This window comes from Trichoderma asperellum, chromosome 7 (assembly GCF_020647865.1).
Source record: "Trichoderma asperellum chromosome 7, complete sequence".
NCBI lineage: Eukaryota > Fungi > Ascomycota > Sordariomycetes > Hypocreales > Hypocreaceae > Trichoderma > Trichoderma asperellum.
In genome coordinates, this window is record NC_089421.1 from 2175909 (window position 1) to 2197171 (window position 21263).

At 46.7% G+C, this 21263-nt stretch overlaps 12 protein-coding genes across 12 annotated transcripts; 7 read left to right on the forward strand and 5 right to left on the reverse strand.

Moving 5' to 3' along the window:
- Window positions 1–344: 344 nt before the first annotated feature.
- TrAFT101_011421 (uncharacterized protein) lies at window positions 345–599 on the forward strand (the record flags this gene model as incomplete). Its single annotated transcript, XM_066129255.1, has 1 exon — window positions 345–599. One exon carries the CDS (start codon window positions 345–347, stop codon window positions 597–599), a length of 255 nt encoding a protein of 84 aa, XP_065985387.1.
- A 313-nt stretch (window positions 600–912) lies between these two features.
- On the forward strand, window positions 913–1572 carry TrAFT101_011422 (uncharacterized protein; the record flags this gene model as incomplete). The annotated part of the gene is made up of 1 exon (XM_066129256.1): window positions 913–1572. The coding sequence occupies one exon, from the start codon at window positions 913–915 to the stop codon at window positions 1570–1572; it is 660 nt and encodes a 219-aa protein (XP_065985388.1).
- A 235-nt stretch (window positions 1573–1807) lies between these two features.
- On the reverse strand, window positions 1808–2800 carry TrAFT101_011423 (uncharacterized protein; the record flags this gene model as incomplete). The annotated part of the gene is made up of 1 exon (XM_024900779.1): window positions 1808–2800. The coding sequence occupies one exon, from the start codon at window positions 2798–2800 to the stop codon at window positions 1808–1810; it is 993 nt and encodes a 330-aa protein (XP_024758155.1).
- An 836-nt stretch (window positions 2801–3636) lies between these two features.
- On the forward strand, window positions 3637–5052 carry TrAFT101_011424 (uncharacterized protein). The gene is made up of 5 exons (XM_024911041.2): window positions 3637–3707; window positions 3776–3895; window positions 3964–4165; window positions 4216–4619; window positions 4673–5052. Exons 1-5 carry the CDS (start codon window positions 3667–3669, stop codon window positions 4983–4985), a joined length of 1080 nt encoding a protein of 359 aa, XP_024758154.1. The 5' UTR covers window positions 3637–3666; the 3' UTR covers window positions 4986–5052.
- Window positions 5053–6229: 1177 nt separating this feature from the next.
- On the forward strand, window positions 6230–6433 carry TrAFT101_011425 (uncharacterized protein; the record flags this gene model as incomplete). The annotated part of the gene is made up of 1 exon (XM_066129257.1): window positions 6230–6433. One exon carries the CDS (start codon window positions 6230–6232, stop codon window positions 6431–6433), a length of 204 nt encoding a protein of 67 aa, XP_065985389.1.
- Window positions 6434–7321: 888 nt separating this feature from the next.
- Window positions 7322–8203, forward strand: TrAFT101_011426 (uncharacterized protein; the record flags this gene model as incomplete). The annotated part of the gene is made up of 4 exons (XM_024910133.2): window positions 7322–7502; window positions 7556–7614; window positions 7676–8028; window positions 8080–8203. The coding sequence occupies 4 exons, from the start codon at window positions 7322–7324 to the stop codon at window positions 8201–8203; spliced, it is 717 nt and encodes a 238-aa protein (XP_024758153.2).
- A 3128-nt stretch (window positions 8204–11331) lies between these two features.
- TrAFT101_011427 (uncharacterized protein) lies at window positions 11332–13481 on the forward strand (the record flags this gene model as incomplete). The annotated part of the gene is made up of 4 exons (XM_024906950.1): window positions 11332–11419; window positions 11467–12629; window positions 12699–12959; window positions 13017–13481. The coding sequence occupies 4 exons, from the start codon at window positions 11332–11334 to the stop codon at window positions 13479–13481; spliced, it is 1977 nt and encodes a 658-aa protein (XP_024758151.1).
- A 186-nt stretch (window positions 13482–13667) lies between these two features.
- On the reverse strand, window positions 13668–14935 carry TrAFT101_011428 (uncharacterized protein). The gene is made up of 2 exons (XM_066129258.1): window positions 14430–14935; window positions 13668–14364 (listed from the first exon to the last, which is right to left on the reverse strand). Exons 1-2 carry the CDS (start codon window positions 14563–14565, stop codon window positions 13784–13786), a joined length of 717 nt encoding a protein of 238 aa, XP_065985390.1. The 5' UTR covers window positions 14566–14935; the 3' UTR covers window positions 13668–13783.
- Window positions 14936–15293: 358 nt separating this feature from the next.
- TrAFT101_011429 (uncharacterized protein) lies at window positions 15294–16788 on the reverse strand (the record flags this gene model as incomplete). The annotated part of the gene is made up of 4 exons (XM_066129259.1): window positions 15294–15365; window positions 15427–15701; window positions 15759–15836; window positions 15894–16788. The coding sequence occupies 4 exons, from the start codon at window positions 16786–16788 to the stop codon at window positions 15294–15296; spliced, it is 1320 nt and encodes a 439-aa protein (XP_065985391.1).
- Window positions 16789–17189: 401 nt separating this feature from the next.
- On the forward strand, window positions 17190–17609 carry TrAFT101_011430 (uncharacterized protein; the record flags this gene model as incomplete). Its single annotated transcript, XM_024900761.2, has 1 exon — window positions 17190–17609. One exon carries the CDS (start codon window positions 17190–17192, stop codon window positions 17607–17609), a length of 420 nt encoding a protein of 139 aa, XP_024758148.2.
- Window positions 17610–17706: 97 nt separating this feature from the next.
- On the reverse strand, window positions 17707–18684 carry TrAFT101_011431 (uncharacterized protein). Its single transcript, XM_024910131.2, has 3 exons — window positions 18560–18684; window positions 18203–18439; window positions 17707–18146 (listed from the first exon to the last, which is right to left on the reverse strand). Exons 1-3 carry the CDS (start codon window positions 18661–18663, stop codon window positions 17786–17788), a joined length of 702 nt encoding a protein of 233 aa, XP_024758147.1. The 5' UTR covers window positions 18664–18684; the 3' UTR covers window positions 17707–17785.
- A 769-nt stretch (window positions 18685–19453) lies between these two features.
- TrAFT101_011432 (uncharacterized protein) lies at window positions 19454–21222 on the reverse strand (the record flags this gene model as incomplete). Its single annotated transcript, XM_066129260.1, has 5 exons — window positions 19454–19702; window positions 19772–20631; window positions 20696–20842; window positions 20892–20960; window positions 21039–21222. The coding sequence occupies 5 exons, from the start codon at window positions 21220–21222 to the stop codon at window positions 19454–19456; spliced, it is 1509 nt and encodes a 502-aa protein (XP_065985392.1).
- Window positions 21223–21263: the final 41 nt, after the last annotated feature.

Consider the following 21263-nt stretch of genomic DNA (forward strand, 5'->3'; position numbering starts at 1 on the left):
CTGGAGTCATGGGAATTTATTGTTTGTTTGTGTATTTAATTGGACGATACCCTTTTGTTTATTTAAAATGAGCGATAAGAATTGGAATTTTGACGAAGTTGCTGGATTCGTATATTCCACAAAGTTGAAGATATATATATACAAAGAGTCAACAGACAATCTTGAACATACAGGACTCGATTTGCACCGTGATGCAGTTTCAGTGGAAGGCGAAATGGGTGACGAGGGGGTTGTCGGAGGTTGTGGACGTACAAGTAGACATGCGTCGATTGCCTTCTCTTTGACTTGCTTCAACTGGCATAAAGCTAATTATGGGGTAGGATGAGAATATCTGTGAGAAGCTAATGAGCGGATCTGGTTTGCAATTGGAGGATCAACAGGGCATCGAACAGGGGGGAACCAACAACCAGTTCCTGCGTGCCGTGTTTCCCGCGAAGCCGCACTCTTCACGCCGAGTATTGATGTGGCCGAAGACCTCTGAGAATTCTAAGAAGGGCCGTTTGTCCTTTGCGCCGCTTGTGATAGCACGCGCCCAATTCGAACGACACGGCCAGTTCGACATCTTCTCCCCTTCGCCATGGTCTCTCGCCTCAGACTGATCATTCTCTCCTTTTACTTTTGTTTCCCCCCTTTGGCCACCAGCTAGCCAGTACGGGTAACCCCTCGCCTTCAAGCGTTCTCATCATCCATCATGGGCGCTTCCAACCACGCTTGCTTCGTCTTGGCCGCGCTGACGGCCAGCTTGATGACTGCAATGGGCGACAAGGGCGCTTCTCATACCATTGCCGCCCCCTTTGAAGTGGACCTGCTATTCCCTCGCAACGAGACGTACGCTCCCAGCTGGCTGATGCCCATCGTCTTTGCGGTGCAGAATCCGCCTCTGACCGTGCCGCCGCTGTCCGCCTCAATCGAATGGGCCGTGTAGGGGGCAACGACAAGAGATCGCCAGGCTCTGCTCGCGCCGGCTTCGGCGATGTGGCTTCGACAAATCCCGCGCCCAGCAACCCGAATCTGCTCAGCGTTGCTGTCAACACCATTTCGTACCCGGAAGGCGTCTGGACGCTCGCCTGGTACGTGCAGTACGATACTTGTGGGGGACCAAGACGTGGCGAGAACTTCACCACCGTATTCACCGTCAGCAAGTCTGGAAAGACAGTTGATCTTGAGGCAGCCACGTCGTCTGACACTTGCGGCACCGCGGAGGCTCAAGCGTTCAACATCACCTCTCCTGTCCAGTGTGACACGCTGGATCCCAGTCCAACCACCAACCCATGCGCGGCGACGATTGATTCTGCAGCCGCATCCAGTATATCCGCCCTAGCCAGAGCCATAGGTGCCGTCTGCACCTCTTACAGCACCAACCTCACCTGCCAGGACCCGAGACCGCCCCCCGGCCAACCTTCAGCAGCCAATCCTCAAGTGGCAGCGGCGTCGACATTACATGCCCTTACGCTGCTGGCTGCATTGGTTGCCATGATCCCATCTTGTATGGGGTGGACGCATGCACTTTACGTCTTTGGTACAGCTGAAGTAGCAGCTTGCACAGGCGGATCTTTTTTATTTACTACCTAGTAGTATCAAGGCTACTTGCATTTGTATACTTAATAACAAACTAAACTCAACTTCTAAAGTACAAGATTTATTTAGTCCTTAATTAAAGCTATTTCAAGGGGAAATTTATACCAGACAGTTTCTCTTAGAACGTTGAGGCGACGACAAATGCTTTTACTTGATTAGCGCTACTCAGAATTGTGACCGCTGGGGTTAAGAAAAATCTTTTATTCATCTCGTTTTAATGCACAGCGGTTTAGTGAACTCCATTCTGATATCCACCCCGACTGAAATCAATCTCAAAGCTATACCTGTCATCGTAATGCATTGCCCAGTATGTATCCCAGATCATTTTGGTGATTGGGCCAACGTTGCCGTCTTTGATCGGCTTCCCGTCCAGCGTGTTAATGGGCATAATGCCACCCGCAGTTGTGCACATAAATATCTCGTCAGCCTGGTATGCCAACTCGACGGGCACGAACTCCGCGCGGATTTCTAAACCATTGGCCTCGGCAGCATCAATAACGCTCTTGCGAGTGATGCCCAGCAACACACCGCGTTCAGGAGTGTACAAGACCCCGTTTTTCACCAGTACAATATTGAAACCTGATCCTTCGGTAAGATTGGCATCTCCATCCGTGAGGAAAGGGTACGTGGCGCCACGATCTGATGCTTCGAATAGACCACGTACGAGGTCCCCCCACATCAAATTCTTAATAGTCGGATCGATGGATCCTGGAGGAATGCGCCGAACCGTTCTGGCAACAATCGCTGCGCCGCCCCTTCGCTGAACTTCGGGGTCCATGACCCAGACGTAGGGCTGAATGAACATGTAGAGATTATTCTTGAGCAGATCCTGTGGCCGAGCTCCGCGGACACCGGTCAGTCCTCGAGTCACAATCAGCTCCACAAATGCGTCTCTGATGCCGCTTTTCGCAACCATGTCCACCAAGATGCTTTTGACTTCCTCTCGCGGTAGCGGCAGACACAGTCGCATTTTCTTGCAGCTGGCAATGAGGCGGTTAAGATGGTCGTCGAGGCGGAAGAAACGACCGTCCCACACGGAAGGAACATCATAGGTCAAGTCGCTATGCATGAAGCCCTGGTCAAGGAGGGGGATGCGAGCTTCATGCAGGGGAACAAGCTCGCCCTCGACCCAGGCAATTCCTTTCGCAAAACGGTTGCTGCTGTTGTTGAGAACCTCTTGGCGTGCCTCGTAGCCTGCAAAAACCTCGTTCATAGTTGCCATTGTAAATGTGTGATGTTATTCAACACAAGAATAGATAGAGTGATTCAAAGCTAAGGGGAAGATGTAGACAGTCTTAATCTCGGATGCCTTTCAGAGGAAACTTGGGTTTTTGAAATAATTAATATCACTTATAGGAGCGCAATTCATTTACCGCTCTAAGTCCCCAGCATAAACAAAGTACAACTAAATTAGGTGATTTACCTAATGTGGAAATATTGTCGAGCCAGTGAGTGGCCCCTGAACGGGCAGCGAAGTGGATTGGGTTATTTCCTAATAAGGAACATTTAATCCAAAGATTCAGTGCTGACTGATCTCAGATCCACTAACCCTTTCTAGTATACCTAGGTGGTTCGCCACCAGTCACCCCCAATCAATTTCCAAATGTAGCAGACAATTTAGACCGGTTTTTGAATTAATTTTGAATCTTTATATAAAGCCCTTTAATAATTATATTTATAAATAAAATATATAATAAATTTTTAGAATATCTAATACATGTTTAAAGTATATTTTATCTGTTAAACGCCGTCATAGTCGCCTTAATAATTATCTAAATAATTCCTGGGGAAATTACCACACGAGGTAATAGCCGTTAACCAGGAAAGCATAATTCCAAAACCTTACCATCTTGGGAAAAGCTGATTGGCTTCACAGTACCCGCCGCCACAACCTCTGATTTGCCGAGTTAGGAACGCTATCCTGGGCATGCGCAGATTTTGCATTGGCTGAAGTTCTGTGCTATAAAGCCAAGCATATTTATTGTAAACCAAGACTCACTTGCGCTATTCTCCAAGCCCTCAAGAACCCCCATATCCGTAGTCATTAGAGATTCCAGACGTCGGCAACAGTTTACCTTTTGTTCAGCCATGGTCACACTTCCATCTAATCAGAGCATTGTGATTGTTGGGTACGTATAGGTAGATATGAGCATTCGATTTCCGCTTCGCCAACTTGAATTGCTAAGTTAAAGTTTAGAGCGGGGATTGTAGGCCTAGATGTTGCGCTTGTTCTTGCTGAGCGAGGCTATGGCAGTTTAATTACGGTCGTGGCTGAACATCTACCAGGCGACACCTCCCAAACCTATACATCACCATAGTATGTTTCAACTGACGGATTAGTCAAATTCTAGTACAGTTCTATCTTACTAACATCAAAAATTGTAGCGCAGGCTGTAATTTCTCAGCCATATCCGGATCTGACCCAAACGCGTTGCGATGGGATCAGCTCGGCTACTCTCACCTTTGCAAATTGGCTTCTCAAGGAGAACCACATCGCACATTTGTGCAGCGTACTCCATCTATTGAACTGTGGGACGAAGATGTTCCAGAAGAGAAGATCAAACATATGTCAGAATATTTAGAAGATGTACGTCCGAATTCCACAACAGGCATACCTTAGAAGCTAACTAGATCTAGTTTCGGGTTTTAGAGTCAGACGAGCTCCCTCAGGGCGTCAAATTTGCCGTCTCATTCACAACTTTGACTATTAATGCGCCTAAGCACATAGAATATTTGTACCAGCGCCTGAAGAATGACTACGGTGTTCGGTTTGTTCGCCAGGCTCTACCTCACTTACGAAATGCTTTTGCCAGCCCAGACACACAGGTTGTTTTTAACTGCACCGGAAATGCAGCCAGAACCTTGCCCGGTGTCGAGGACAAACGGTGCTATCCCACTAGAGGACAGGTCCTCCTAGTGAGAGCGCCGAGTGTCCAGACAAATATAATGAGGCATGGCCGCGCCTATGAGACATACGTTATCCCAAGACCCCAATCAAACGGAAATGTCATTTTGGGAGGATATATGCAGAAAGGGAATAGGTAGATGAGCCACTTGTATTATATTACAAGTTACGCCGCTAACTCAAATGCAGCGACGGAGCTACGTATTCGTATGAGACTGAATCCATATTGCGACGTACAAACGAGCTCAGCCAAGAACTACGCCAGGGTGAGCAAGAGCTACTTGCAGCAATGAGCGGTCTTCGACCCTCTCGGGAGGGTGGTGCTCGAGTCCAGCGTGAAAGCATCGTTATTGGTGGAGAAACAAAAGCAATTGTTCACAACTACGGAGCAGGAGGAACCGGGTTCCAGGGCGGTTATGGAATGGCCTTGGATGCTGTCCAGGCCGCTGGAGGCATTCTTCAGGGTTTAAAACTACAGCTACAACCTAGCTCAAGATTATAAGAAAGATACGGCCTAGGCTCGAACGTCAGGGATGTTTCCTTGAAGTTATTTTACGAATCGGAATTCCTCACGGTGGGCAAGAAACACATGGTGAAGCCATTTGTGCGACTCTAGTAGTTACAAATCGTTAAAAAATGGAGCTCCCACCGCGGATAGTTCTGATGCGTAGATTCCGTACTCCGCCAAGGGTTTTTTTTTTTTTTTTTGCTGTTCTCTTTGGCCTTAGGATATTCTATTCCCAGACAAGTTTTTTTTATGTTACCTGTCTTAATCACTGGCCTCTTTAGCTGCATGTACTATTTCCAGGCTAATAAGTTCTGATGTTTTTAACTCGTTCCTTGCAGACAAATAGCTTTACCAAAGCTTTAGGCTTGGGATTTGCAGCAATGTCACAAAAAATAGGCTGTCTAGAGTCCTAAGATGTCTATTATGAGGCCGTGGTATGCGTAAGCACTGGCCCCCTTAAGGTAGCCCATATGCTAGTACTAGTATTACAAGTGCATCGATGTCCAAGCATTTCCGTTTCCGTTGAGAGCTGGGTCCAGTTGTGTCAAGTTCACAGCTAGCGGCTGGCCATGTTTGCATCACTCGAGGTCGGGGAGGTTGGGTATGTCCAAGGTTGCACAACAACCTCCTAAGTGTTGCCTTGTTGGGTAATAGAGCGAGTTGCCCCGTTCCGGAAAGGTGAACAACCAGCTCTGATTACCCCGTGGGGTTAATAGATTCCCCGCTCCACTACATCCAAGCCACGATTTTTATCTGTGGGGAAACGCACTGTGATCTCAACTTGAGGGAGAGCACGCCTACCCTGCTACTCAGATTGACACTCTTATGGCTAGGCGAAAGGATGATCTTCAAACCCCTACAGACACAATAGGGCCCACTCTGAATATGCCCCAAAGAAGCAAAAAGCGCTTCGGTGAACTAGTCTGCTAGCTAAGCACTAGACAGGTAATTATGAGCTTAATCTAATCCATCTACACTATATCTCCTGGAGTTCTAGGTGATTTATTGCACTGTGCTAACCGCCACATGGCTGTTTGAGCGGCTACACGTCTGAGTTCCCTTGATAGCGTTACTAGTCGTATTCGCCACGAATATGATTTTGCGGGTTTTTCCCTTGGAGTTGTTCTGTCAACCTCTTATAAAATAGAGGAAGAAGAAACTGTCACACTACGAACAGATTTTGCAAACCACTGTCCCTGGAAAGTTCAAATATTCAACGCTCAATCTTAACTGCAACCATGGAGATCCTATCAAATCATTCAGAAAATGAAGGCAACAAGACATCGATAAGTATGATGGAAAACGTCGATGGCAGCGACAAAATGAATGAAGCCGGCAACTCGATAGACCAAGATGATGCCCTCCTACAGGCTCAAGGACACGCTGCTGAATTGGAACGGTCATTCTCTTGGGTGGGTGCCGTCGGACTTGCCTTCAGGTAGGCCAACACCTTGACAAAAAGAATGATCCAAGAATAACACATTGTGCAGCATCACCAATTCCTGGATTACCTATGCAACCTCTTTCGGGATCCCATTAAGTTTAGGCGGCGGTATAGCGGCTTTGGTTAGCCTGATACTCGCTGCTGTTTTCCAATGGATTGTCCTAATTGGGCTCGCTGAGTTCTGCTCGGCACTTCCATCTTCAGGAGTGCGTCTGCCTGCAGCCAGAATTATCCCACAAGTCCTCACATATAATCCTAGGGCCAATATCACTACACCTACATTGTCGCGCCGACGAAGACTCGTAACTTCGCCGCTTATATCGTGGGGCTGTTGAATATTGTCGCATGGTGGGTGAATGCTGCGTCAGGTACAATCTACGTGGCGATTTCTGCTTTCGGTATTGCGGAACTATGGTATCCAAACATGGAAGGGGCGCATTGGCAAATATACTTGTGCTATCTGTTGGTCATCGTTCTAACCTGTAAGTCAGTCTATTTCTTTGGTGACCACGTAACAGAGAAGCTTACCCGCTCTAGTGATCCCTATTTTCACGGTTCCACATAAGTATATTGACTACCTAACGAAAGGAGCGATGTATCTCTCTGTGATTGGTTTGGCGTTGGTTTCAATTGTCCTTCTCATCATGTCCAGAGGTAATTACCATCCAGAAAATATCGTGTCAAGTACGGCTTCAAGTGGTTGGTCTCCAGGTCCAGCCTGGTTGATGGCCATCGGTACCGGACAATATGCGTTTTTTGGTACAGGAGCTTGTACGCATATCGCTGAAGAGATGCCACAACCAAGCCGTAAGCTACCGCGAGTCATGTAAGAATGCCCAGCCTATCCTCTGGAGGTCTATGGCTACTAACCCTGACAATCAGCAATATGACAATGTTGATAGGTGTTGTGACATCAGTCATCTGGATCTTGGTAATCTTAGCGGTAACTCAGGACATGGGTGCCGTGCAAGCTGCTTCATTGCCTAATATTGAAGTCATGTATCAGGCAACGAGAAGCAAGTCGGTTGCTACCTTCTTGCAGTCATACATGACACTGCTTTACTACAGTAAGCTCCCTCATCGACCAATACCGACTCTCTGAAATGCTTACCTCTGCTAGCCTGTATACCATCGCAATGGATCACCTGCAGCCGAATTACCTGGGCTTTCGCTCGAGATGTAAGTAGCCTATTGATTGCTACCCATGCCCTGATATCCGGCTAACCTGGGTCAAAATCAGAACGGCCTTCCATTGTCAGACTACTGGAAGCACGTTTCCACGACGTTCAACATTCCTGTCCGGACTACTCTGCTATCGGCTGGGTTTTGTGCCATCTACGGACTTGTTTATATCGCAAGCACAGAGGCATTTAACTCAATTATCAACACGACAATCTTGATGCTTAATATTACCTTTGTTGTCCCCCAAGGAATTGTACTGACGCGGGGCCGTCATCACCTTCCCAAGCGTCCATTCAAACTCGGCAAACTCGGATATGCTGTGAATGCGTTCTCAGTTATTTGGGTGACCATAGGCGGTATTTTCCTCTGCTTTCCGGCCACAAACCCGACCAGCCTTGAATCAATGAACTAGTAGGTTTCTCTATTAAACGAACTATTGATCACATGCTGACTTTATAAAAGCAATTCAATTGTCATTGTTGGCGTAATGGTGATTATTTTGGCACTATGGCTTGAAAGGCGGAACAAATTTCGTGGTCCTGAGATTGACTGGGTTTTCATCAATGCTAATAACAGAGAGGATTAAATTGATATCAAAATACTTGTGTATTAGCAGGGCTACGAGTCTTTTAGTGCAACGCATGTCAATACTTCCCGGTGATCGTCGTCATAGGTGATGGGGGTTAGTCTTCTATGAAATAGGGTGTACTAGAAAATGACATTAGTCCAGATAGAGCTTTTGTACGTGGATGTGCTAGAGTGAGCCAATTTTCTCAATTGGGTGACGTAGTTTTATAGTTCTCAAGAGTGTTGATACAGGGTATAGTAGGTGAACGGGCTGTAGTGTTACGATCCCATCTCGCAGGTTGCAGGTTGGACCGGCTGCATGAACCACACCGCGGCAGTTGTATCCATACACGAAACAATAGTCGGCACGATGGGCCAATCAGGAAAGTTTACCTATGGTATAAGTGTACTCTCAGCCCCCTGGCAGGAAGGTTCACTAGATGTTCGTGCAAACATCCAGTGAACTTCGCAGTATATAGGCACTCCCAATTTTCTCCGTCATAGATAGCTCTCAACACAACCTTTCCGTACGATCAACTGGTTACGGTCTACGACCCATCACCAACGTAACATTCTGCTCAGACCTTTACTGCCCTAATACCTCTGATTTTGGTGCCTGCGAATCTATATGTCCTACAATGTCTTAGGGAATCTCCGCCTATTGACAATTTTTCTCTACCAAGACAAAGTAAACTAAGTGGTGCAGATACTTTTGGCCCTCCTATTACGAGTAAATTACTGTGAAGAGGGTGCATTTGAAGAAACCGTGACGTATCTGTATAATGATTGGACCAGTCTAAGTCCTAGCTCGTTGCAAACCCCACACCTTTATCCTGTTATGGTAAAAGGGCTTTGGCTTATTTCCCCACTCTATTCAATGAAACCCTCTCCCACTCTCCATCATACCCAACTTTATCGCCTCCAGATCCAGTGCCGAGAGCAACATGACCATTCCCTACTTTCTAAAGCTACCTTGGAAATAGTGTGTACACCTTAACCATACCATAATTTTGTCTATTCTTAATCCCGATTATTTCGATATAATGATGTGACATGGCTGGCGGTGACAGGGGCCGTCCAACCTCTCCGAATGGCCTTATCTTAGAAGCCTGGAGCCAGGGACTCATGGTTGGCTCTCTGTTCGTCATGGCCGCCGTCGTCATTTCCAACATGAGAAAGCGCATTCTCTTGCATAAATTGATTCTGGCAGAGGTCTGCCATCTGTCGATCTACCAGTCTATCGTACATAATTAACCCAGACAGTAGCTTATCTTGGGAATACCCCACGGCACATTCATTTTTTTCGCAAACCCTGTATACGGCTGGTATCTCTCAGCAACTGCGATCGCCCTTTGTGTGTCATGGTCTCTGCACAACGTTATTGCGTGGATGAAAAACAGGCCCTTCTTGTCCCGCAAAGGATCGCTTTTCTACATTGGAACTGTGATTCTTGTGCAACCTTATTGGATCCTAGAGATCTACGCCAACTTCACTTTTTACAATGATATCAACACTATATTCCGGAAAACGAGGCCATTTGAGCCCCTCTTCCGGTAAGAAATTTTCTCTCTTCTTTGGCACTGGGTAATATGCTAACCCAAGCAGTGATCCTTGGTGGGTCTTCACTGTTTCCCACCTCTTCTACATCATCAAACGACAATACACGCTCACAATCTTGGAGCTGGTAAGAGTAAGCCCGCGCTTTGGAATTATGCTAGTTTCAATGTGCCTATCTATTGTGTTTACCATACTGGATGAATGCAGCGTTTTAGGTGCTTTGCCCCTAAATCTGCCGGATGGCGTGGAACCTTTCTGGAAAGTGAGTAATATTTCCACCGTATCGATGCGTTCAAGCCAAATCTAATGCAGATGCCTAAGCTATCATTTATATGTAAATGTCTTTGTGACGTTATAATTTTGGATGACTTCAAGATTGCCCTTGACCGAATACGAAACAAGTGGTTGCAAAGAACACAAACATGTAACATGGTTTGTGGGGATCTGACTGAGATCAATGAAGCGCCAGTCCATCTAGAAGATGTTGAAGCTGCTCGCAGCGGATCAGGGCCTGCCTCCGAAAGCAGCAATTTGTAGTTCGCTCCTAAATAAGCCCTAACTCTAGTTTATTTTGTATTACAATTCTAGAAATAGTATCATGAAGTGGCCAGCTGTGTGTCCGGCCCCGATAGAAGTCACCTAGTCGGCGGTCAAGTTGCAACTTTTTATAGTACCTAATTACCAAGCTTGCCTGCAGGCACAATTTGCAACCTTGTAACATATCTGATATCGTAATACTTTTGATGGCTGTGCAGCTGACATCATTCTAAAGATACCCTTGTGGATCAGGCCGGGGTTTGTGGCCAAGTCTACCGTCAATTTTCCCGGTAACTAGCAACTCAAGTAATGATTGACCCATAGATTAGTCATAAGTTAGAGACGAGGTCGTTTGGTTCTCAGCTGTAGAGGGTAGAGGCAATAGGTACTCAACTGCTCTGTTTACAAAATAGCATCTTGCCTCCTAGAGGAGTACCATGTCCTATAAGTGGTGTTACGCTAACCGTTATGATTATGATTGGGGCTCTGTGTCGAAATCCACCTAGTCTAAAGTGCGCAGCTTGAGGGGGCTTCAATTAAGTCCCCAGCACACAGTTACTCTGTGATTTGACGATTGGTTTTCGTTCATGCGTGGTTTCAGAAGCAGCCAATTTCTCCAGGTTGGGCCTGAACAGAAAGCAAGTGGCATTAAAACATACACGACCGACCAATTCTTAACGGAATTAATCCTTGGCATCGGCATTCCTGAGTCACCACCGAGGATTGCTAGTGTTGTGGATCAAACGCTGTATTAACCATTTTGGGTATATCGTTGAATAGTAGAGAGTATATTTTTCCTATTTAGGAAATGCTCATTCGTTGGGTTGCTGCTCAATGAGCTATGCCAACCACAGCCGAATGATGCATCCAGTATTCTAACTTACCCTGCATAAGTATATTGAAATAAATTGGACGCGTTAATAGCCCAAGGATTGCAACATCTGTCCTCCCAACGCATATTCTGTTGCGATACCGTCCATCATACATCAAACACGTTTGCTTCACAATAAGCCGCATATTTTTATTTCGCATTGATATATAGTGCATTACAAAATGCGATCTAGCGATTCCTCTTTTAATTCTAGATATAAGTCGTCACTGACTACTGCGTCGGGTATTCCTGACGACTATTCAATTACTAGTTCGTCTCCTTAACAAAAAGAAATTAACCATGCTAATGAATACCAGCATTCAAGGAATATGAAGAATTGTACAAAGAGTCTATTCTTTATCCAGACCGGTTTTGGGGAAACCTGGCTCGACAGCTTTTAACTTGGAGCCGCGATTTCGACACTGTTCAGCACGGATCCTTAGCCAATGGAGATGTTTCATGGTTTCTCGAAGGCCAACTCAATGCCTCTTTCAACTGCCTTGATCGCCATGCGATTAAAACTCCCGACAAAATTGCTATTATTTATGAGCCTGACTCCGGTGACGATTTTAGAACGGTGAGCTACGGTAGCCTCCTGCGTGAGGTCTGCAAGTTGGCCCACTCGTTAAGAAATATGGGTGTGATTAAAGGAAGCACTGTTGGTATCTACATGCCAATGATGCCAGAAGCTGTAGTGGCTATGTTGGCTTGCGCTAGAATTGGTGCTGTGCACGCTGTGGTTTTCGCTGGATTCTCGGCCAACTCACTTCGGGATCGAATTATCAACGCTAAATGCCAAGTAGTTATTACCACAAATGAGAGCAAACGCGGTGGTAAAACTATGGGCACGAAGTCGATTGTTGACGCAGCCCTTGAAAACAACTGCAGCGTTACCAATGTCTTAGTCTTTAGACACACTGAGTCGGAGGTTCCTTGGACACCTGGAAGGGACGTATGGTGGCATGAAGAGATTGAGAAGTATCCGGGCTATATCGCACCGGAGCCCATGGCGTCTGAAGACCCCCTCCTTTTGCTCTACACATCTGGGTCGACTGGGGCTGCAAAAGGAATCATGCACACAACCGGGGGTTACCTTGTCGGAGCTGCAGCGACCGGAAAATATGTGTTTGATCTTCGGCCGGAGGATCGATTCTTCTGCGCTGGAGACATTGGCTGGATCACGGGGCATACCTACGTTGTTTATGCGCCATTACTGCTTGGTGCTACCACCCTAGTTTTCGGAGGAACCCCTACGTATCCAACTCCAAGCCGCTACTGGAATGCAATAGACCGTCATGAAGTCACTCACTTCTACGTTGCACCGACAGCCTTGCGACTTTTAAAACAATTTACCCAAGAAGCTGTACTGCCCGAGATGAAGAATTTAAGGGTTTTAGGTTCGGTTGGCGAGCCTATTGCCCCGGAGATTTGGAATTGGTATTCCGAGGTAATTGGCAAGGGAAAATGTGACGTTATTGATGTAAGTTTTTGTATAGCCCGTGTGTTCTGTCTGTCTGGCATACGGGGAAGGCTAAACTCAAGACTACAGACTTATTGGCAAACCGAAACGGGTTCGCATGCTATCACCCCTCTGGCGGGGATTACTCCAACCAAACCTGGATCAGCGTCTTTGCCATTCTTCGGCATAGATACTGTCATTATTGATCCTGTGTCAGGCAGAGAAATCCATGGCAATAACGTGGAAGGTGTACTCGCCTTTAAGCGGCCGTGGCCGAGCATGGCTCGAACGGTGTGGGGTGACCACAAGAGATATAAGGATACGTATCTGAATGCGTATCCTGGTTATTATGTAAGTGCTACTCGAAGACAATCTAGTTTAACCGGCTGACCAGATCTATTACATTAGTTTACTGGGGACGGTGCATATCGTGACCACGATGGCCTGTACTGGATTCGCGGCCGCGTGGACGATGTCATCAATGTGAGTGGTCATCGCCTATCAACTGCAGAAATTGAAGCCGCCATTCTTGAACATCCACGAACGATAGAAGCCGCAGCCATTGGAGTTCCTGATGAAATTACCGGTCAGTCTGTTATTGTATTTACAAGTTCAAAAGATGGACAAATCGACCTCAATGAGCTGGCGAAGGAACTTGTTCTCCAAGTGAGAAAATCTATTGGGCCATTTGCAGCACCAAAGTTCATATATGTGGTTCAAGACTTGCCGAAAACAAGATCAGGAAAGATCATGCGCCGTATTTTACGCAAAATACTTATGGGTGAGGAGCACCAATTGGGTGATACCAGCAGCCTTTCAAACCCATCTGTAGTGGACGAAATTATCAAGACAGTTCATAGTAGGCTAGCTTAGAATATTTAACTCTCTTCTTTAAATTATCGATTGCATGTTCACCTTTTCACCCCATCTCAATTTGACAAAATTGCTGATTAGATACGGCTACCTAAAATGACTATATACTTAATGGAAATGTAGTTGAATATACGTTGAATTTTGTCTAAAATCGAAATATCTTACGAAACTAAATGGTGGTCCTAGTTAAAGCGATAATATAAAACTTTCATAATACTGGTAGCTTATATATAAGATCTGAGAATTCACCGGCCTAGAGCTCATGCTAAATGAATGAATGACATCTTCGTTTGATGGAAAGCTCAAATCTTAGAATCTTGTCTGATCCACTCTTTGAGAACAAAATCCAAGCCCTCCCTCATCCACTTGTCCTTAGATGAAGCTGTGCAGTCGAATCCATGATCTCCCGGCTGAATGGCCGTTTGAATCTTGGCTGCTGGGTCGATGTTCTTGACATATTCGACCAACTTCAAGGTTCCATCTACAGGCACTGCAGAGTCCTGTTCGCCATGTAAAATGTATAGATGAGGGAATAAAGACTCATGACTATCTCTCGAGACAACCACCGTTCTGTGTTTGAGTTTCTCCAGAATGAATAGATCTGGGCTGTCACCAAGGATGTCCAAGAAGCGACCGTTCTGCACCACGGCGAGAGCCAGATCAAGCCGTGCTGGAGGATCCGCCTCTGTGATCACTGTTCTCTCGGGCAAATCCGCAAGGAAGTTGTCAATCACAGATGGCGGAAAGTTTGGAACACCCGCAATGGTTTTCGAATACGGTGTGGCAAAATGGTCTGATAGCATGTCTAGCATGGGATACAGAACTATCATTGCTCTGGGTCTGACAAATTCCAACAATGCAGATTGCAAGGCCAAATAACCCCCTTGAGTCCACCGTCAAGGAAATTAGTATAATTTGTGGGCGGAAAAGGGAGCATGATTGACTCACCGGCACTCTCTCCAATGAGAAGTAATTGTTCAGGATCAAGCCGTATCTCAGATCGCCCGACAGACCTAAGGTATCGCTCCGGCCCGCCTCTTTGAAACCAGTCCCAAAAATTCTTCATATCCTGAATAATGTCCATTCCTTTCACCTCAGGCAAGAGTCTATAATTTGGGCTGATTATTACAGCTGACTGTTCTTCCGCAAATTCCAAAATCCATTTGGAGAACCAAGCTGGGAAAAGGCTTGAACCAGTCACCTATAAAATGGATTAACAAAATCATATTAAGCACTTATAGTTCTGCGTGGGATACAAACCAGGAACCCCCATGAATTCTCACAATTACTGGCAGCCTACTTAGTCGGCAAGGCCTTTTTGGGACGAGAATGTCTGCACCAATGTCTACACCACAAGAGTAGTAACTAGTGCGATAAATGTCAAAAGGACTGAAAATGCTGGATGGAATGCTATGTAAGAGGGAGACAAGATCTTGAAATCGGGCATCAAGATCGCTGGCCATGGTGGACGTTGTAGTGCGAGCAGGGCTAAGGGCAGAAAAAAAAAGTTGGGGTGTATGCGGCAACAGACCAGCTGGGGATCCCAGTTATATAGTGACTGTATGTGGACTTTCCACTGGCGCAACTAGGCCTGGGTCCACCCACCTGTTCAATTTGCGCCTCCTATCAGCCGCCTGTAGTTACAAGCCTCAAAAGACAATGACCTATTAGTCAATATATACCAAACGCATACATGCATATATACTCAAAGGACTGATTATGAAACTGTCATCAACTTGTCACCTTGTCGATCTCATACTCTAGGCTTATCGCAATTCTAGGCAGAAGCTTTGATTGACAAATAATAGAGGTCTATGATATGCTATAATAAAGTGCTATAAATCTCCTTCTCAACCCTCTGCGCACACTCGAGAACCAGTCGGTCTACAAAAGTATTGGTTAGCAGGCGTTTGGGGGCAGTACCAATTCAGATAAATTGACTCACCACCGAATGGGAGGATTTGTGACGCAATGATCCCCCAATGTTGTTTTTCCTATCCGCAAACCAATAGAGATTGGCCAGACCTTCCCACGAGGCCGATCCCTCAGCTCGACCAGTTGGTTCTGCAAAATGGCTAATAGAGAACGACAGCCCCCAGCCCTCAGTATGATCCTTTGGCATTGGCGAAAGTGGTGTCGGATTTGCCAGCCACGGTTTTACGACCGGCACTGGTTGATTGCTGAACCTGGGTTTGTCTGGAATCTGATCCCTGAACATCTCTATTGAAGTCAGACTAAAGTCAAATCTGGTATTGGGATTCACACTTATAGACATACCATCCACAGTCTGTGACTGCAGAATGCGGTAGCCTGTGCTCGCATCTACGCCATCATTTAAAAAGACCGCGATCAACTCTTGTGGTTTGGTCAGTTCTAATGTTCAAGGTCATTGTCTTGTCATGTTATACTGACTTCGAAATTCGGCTGGCTTGCCAAAACATCCATGGCCTCCAGCAGCAAAACATCGGCTGTTCTCCATCTGTCCTCCATCTGCTAATAGCGGTCGGCGATATAAATGATCTGTCGTGACTAGCGAGCCATCACGCAAACGCTGATGCATATACGCCAGGTTCGCTTTGGCGCTTTCTGATGGGAAGAATGAGACGCTGTTCATACCGAGCGGTTCAAAAATATTTTTTTGGAAGTAGTTCTCCAGGTCAAGTCCTGTTATCCTTTCAATTACTATTCCAACCCAGTCCATCGAAGTTCCATACTGGAAAACTTCACCGGGCTGATTGACCAATGGTCGGCTGAAAAGGTCCTCTCGAGATCCGCCAAAGTCATCGAAGCCGATGGGGCGACCATACTGAGCCAGTCTTGCATCCTCAAATGCGTACCCAAACCCAGCTAAATGGCCATGAGCAGGTGATTTCTTGGTGGCATTGGTGGCATTGGTGTTTGACTTACCGGTATGATTTAACAGCATTCGCAAGGATATTTTTCTTGCTTTCTCCACAAGCTCAAATGTGCCATCTTGCCGCGTATTGAGGACTTTGATGGCCTGGAGCTCCGGACAAATAGCTTCAAGTTGCTCTGTGCTGTCCAGGTCCAGGAAACCCTTTTCAACTAACTGCATACAGGCTATGGACGTTGCTATCTTCGTAAATGAGGCTACCCAAAAAATTGTTTCTTGAGACATCGGCTTTGCGGACGATATTCCGGTCGTGCCCGAATAGTGCTCGATGATTGGGTCGCCCGCTCCTCGAAAGCCAATGTAGACCAAACCAGGGATCTTCCTCTCCTCACCACCGGTGTACTCGTCAATGAGACTGCACAGCTCGGCTTTGCGACGATCGGACAAAGACATTGGTTCAACAGTAGCAGCCTGTAGTCTGGAAATCATCTAGTTGACCCACGGGTCGAAAGCTGGACGCCAGGGTCATTTAATTTCGCAGTTCCAATTGCGTTTTCACTGAGTTTCTTAGTCAGCACCAGGATGGTGGTTTACTCCCCGTCAGTTGTGTCCACCACGGAGGAAGTTAAATCAACGATTTTACCCAAAGAGGTATATTTTCGAGTGGAGCAGGGTCCACGCCAACCTGCCCAGCTCAAAATGGAAATAGAGATAGGTCTAAATGCTCGAAGCATTGCTACACCAGACATAAAGCCAATCAATTTTTGAATGATGGCCTTGTTCCTCACAAGTCAGGTCTATACTAGCCTGCATCATAACTGGTTAGAGTACCCCAGCCAGGTTTCTTGAGCATTATGGCCAAATCTGTCCAATACCAATGGCTTCCTGGCCCTGTTGGCGACATGCTCCGGTCAGCCTCGCTTGCAACAACCGCATCAATTCCTCCGGGTAACGCTACACTTGTAGTTACAACTGGGCACGTTGGCGTCGATATTAAAACAGGCGAGCTAGTGCGCAGCTCTCTCGAAGCCGAGTTCAATGCCGTTCTTGATTGCCTAGACGCCGCTCTACTGAACGCTGGCGTGGACGGTGGTTTAGCCTCGGCGCACAAGATAGTGGCGTACTTCACAGCAAAAGAGTGCGAGGAAGTTATGTTTGCATTGTCTCAACAACGCTTCCCCAACTGGACACCTACATGGACATCGGTGGTGGTTGTTGAGCTTGTCAATTCAGGAATGCATGCTGAGCTCCAGGCTGAGGCCATTGCGAGCTGAATTACTGTGACGGGCAAGACTTGGAGAATAGAGGATGCGGCAGGTATGGCAAAGGACGGATGTATTTTCGTAATGAATTACACTTATTTATGGCTCTGAATTGATGAAGATTCTATTTTTTATATTTTTCTCATTTGAGATGTGTATATACCATACTGCTACTTCTCTATCATCATCTAAACTCTATCGGGCATGTCTCGAAATGGATTTTTGGGGTCGGCAAGCTCTTCCTCAACGGAGGCAATTGTCTTGACAACCTTTGCCGGTGCTCCAAGGGCGACTGAGTAAGGCGGGAGGGACTTTGTGACGACAGCACCAGCCCCAACCGTACAGCCGCGACCAATGGTGACCCCAGGCAAGATTATAACGTTCCCACCGATCCAGCAGTCATCTTCAATTTTGATAGGGTGGCCAAACTCAACGAACTTGATGCGCGATAAAACGCTGGTCTCATGGCCAGCAGTGTAGATGTGAACATTAGGTCCCATCTGCACACGATCGCCAATGATGACCAGGCTAGTGTCGAGAACAGTGAATCTACAGAGAGTAATCAGCCATACATTTTTTTTAGGCCGCTTGGATGCCCGACTTACCCGAAATTCATGAAACAGTTCTTGCCAATGATGATGTTGCAACCATAGTCTGGGGAGAAAGGGGTTTCAATGTATGTTCCCTCTCCCACGCTGCCCAGCATTTCCCCCAGCAGCTTCGTTCTAACTTCGGCAACTTGCTCGAAGTCATAGGCATTTGGGTCTAAATTGTTGAACTTATAGGCAGCGCAGCGAGCCTTGTGGCGTCCTTCCAACAAAGTCGGGTGTAAAGGGTTATACCTAGACGCAATTAGCGTTTATAGTCCCAATCAAATAGTATGGAAAATGCTGCTGGACTGAAAACAACCAAAGTTGTATTAATGCGGGGAGAGGTGAAGATGAGGCTGGGACAACACATACAGCATGCCTGATATCATGCGCTCATACTCCTCGCACCAGGGCGTCCCTTTGAGGGACTTGGCGATATCCAGGATCTCCTGGTTCTTGCTCTGTGCGGCTGCCATTGGGACACTCTGGCGTGGATGGTCTCTGTGGGATGGGATGCTGCATATTGGAATTGAAGAGTGAAGCTCTGCCACTGCAGCGGGTCCGGAGATAAGTAGTGCCTGACATTGGGTCGAGCAGACTCCGCGCAAGGAATTACCCGTTTGATTCGTTTTTACCGTTTTGGGAAATAAAGTGGCAACAAGATCAATGACCTCATTCGGTTAGGTTCAGATAATGGCACACGCAACCTTATTATCCGGCACGGGACACTCACGAACTCTGGTGTATGCGTAGGAAATGCTCTCACCGTGCCGTTATCCAGTGCGGGGGCGGGTCTCTCGAGACCTGCCGCCTAACGTGCCTTATTGTGCAACCAAATGTGCGAAGAATGATCTCTTCAGATGATAAAGTATCGGACTTCAATGGGTTTAGTCCGAGTTATTCAATACAAGTATGCTTCTACACAACCCTATATTGGGAGAATTAAAGATTAAGATGGCATGCTGAAGTAGTGTATTTATACAACTAAGCGAGACGAGAGACCTGGTACGCAAGATCTCAAATATCCAGCATGACCTATATTGCCATCCTAGACTGTTACTAGGTAATCTAGTCGCTGTGGCGAAGCTATGTATCATCAGCCTTTCTTGTTCTATGAGAGTCTTTCACTAACTTGGGTCACGGTGTAATTTCGTGTACTGATTATGTATGAACTTTTTGGAACTTTTTGCAACCTTGACAAGCTGATATGATAAACAGCGATAGTGTCGAGGTATTATACGACAACCTTGCCCAAACCACCCAGCCTTACAGTTTACTCTCGACCGCGGTAGATCTTCCGGGTGCAAGCTCATGATCTATAGATTGTGCGGACAATGATCCTTGTTCCAAGGCGCCATCTATTGCAGCTCGCCATCCATGTGCCCAGTCGGCAGACGCGAAGAAAACATTTCCGTGACGGCTCTGGAGCTCGTCCTGATATTTGGACATGTAGCCAGGCTGCCACCAAGCTGGTCCGCCTTGGGAGTATGGGTCTGTGCTCCAATTGTGGAAGATCTGTTATCGTAGTTAGCCGAGTTAGCCGTTGACAAGGGCGTAAATCGTGTGATGAAGCTCCAAACATACCAGTCTCTTGATATCCATAGGATGCAACTTGTTGAAAGATTCCACGACTAATTCAGGATTCTTCTCCGGTACGAATGTCTCGCGTTCATCAGCACCAAAAGCAACCAGATGTACTCTGCCATTAGGAAGCCTGCCATCACCGTATCCATACATCAAAAGGCCGGGGAAACGCATGCCGTTCCATCGTTCAAGCTCTGGATTAGTCACATCTGCGTGGATTTTGGTCATTTGATTCACGTGCCCGATGTTGATAGCTTCTTGTCGCTTTTTGGACAACGGAGGGAAGAACCGTATGTCTTTGAGCACGTTCAGAGGAATGGTGCTGACCACCCTTCGAGCCCGGAAAGTCTGACCCGAAAGGGCTGTAACAGTGACCAAGTCATCTTTTGTCTTGCCCTGGAGGATGGATTTCACGGGTGTTGAAAAGCTGTAATCGGCTCCCCGAGCTCTCGCATCTTCGAACATCCTCTTAGCCAGTTCCGTCTGTCCGGAACGGAGCTTATATCTCAGCCATACGTCAGTAAAATTGTCCGAGCTGTGCATCAATAAAGCGTGAGATCTGATCATATCCCAAAGGCTAGAGTTCTTCATGTCGCCCCCGGAAATATGCAAGAGAAGAGATACGAGGAGACCTTGTTCCTCGGCAGTGAGCAGATGCTGAATCTGTTCAAAACGGTCCTGACATGACAGCTGATCCCATTTCTCTACTGTCTTTCGGCCCACAATGACATTGTTTAGTTGAGCATGGGGAAGTGGACAAAGCGTGCGACCATACTGTCCGTCGACATTAACAAATATATCCCAGGCCTTGGCTTGCATAGCGCCAGCTTCTTCGTGGCTCAACTTTCGAGGCTTTGCACCTGCGAAAATAGTTGTGTTTAGTATCATCCCGGCGATGGAACACAATTGAGCGATTATCCATACCCGGAACATCCATTGTGTAATAGCCCTTGTGCATATCCGGGCTTCCTGTGGTAATGAGGTCGCGATCCATGCCATACCTCACCATTTCGCGGAAAAGATAGCCCATATGGTGCGTGACCCATGTGCCGCCCATCTCATAGAGAAAGCCTGCTCATTGTTCAGCGAATGTTAATTTTATTATTTGTGGCAAATTCACCATCCTTGTTGACAGTGTATGTTCGACCTCCGATGCGGTCACGAGCCTCCAGCAGCAAAACACTTCGACCTATTGCAGAGCAGAACAAGAAAATAATAATTAGCAACAGGTATAGCGATACTTCTCATAGCACAGCGACAGACGTACCCGACAACGCCAAGTCTCGCGCCGCTGCGAGGCCAGCGTAGCCTGCACCAATCACAACAGCATCGTACACTTTATCTCTGATACTCGGTGACTGAGGAGGCCTGACAACAGCGTCAGTTTCAAGGCCCGATACAACCCCCGTGGTTTGTTCCCAAGAGTAACCGTCTACAGTTTTCCCAGTCATTGTGAGGTCAGTTTGATGGTGTAAGTACTAGCATGAACACT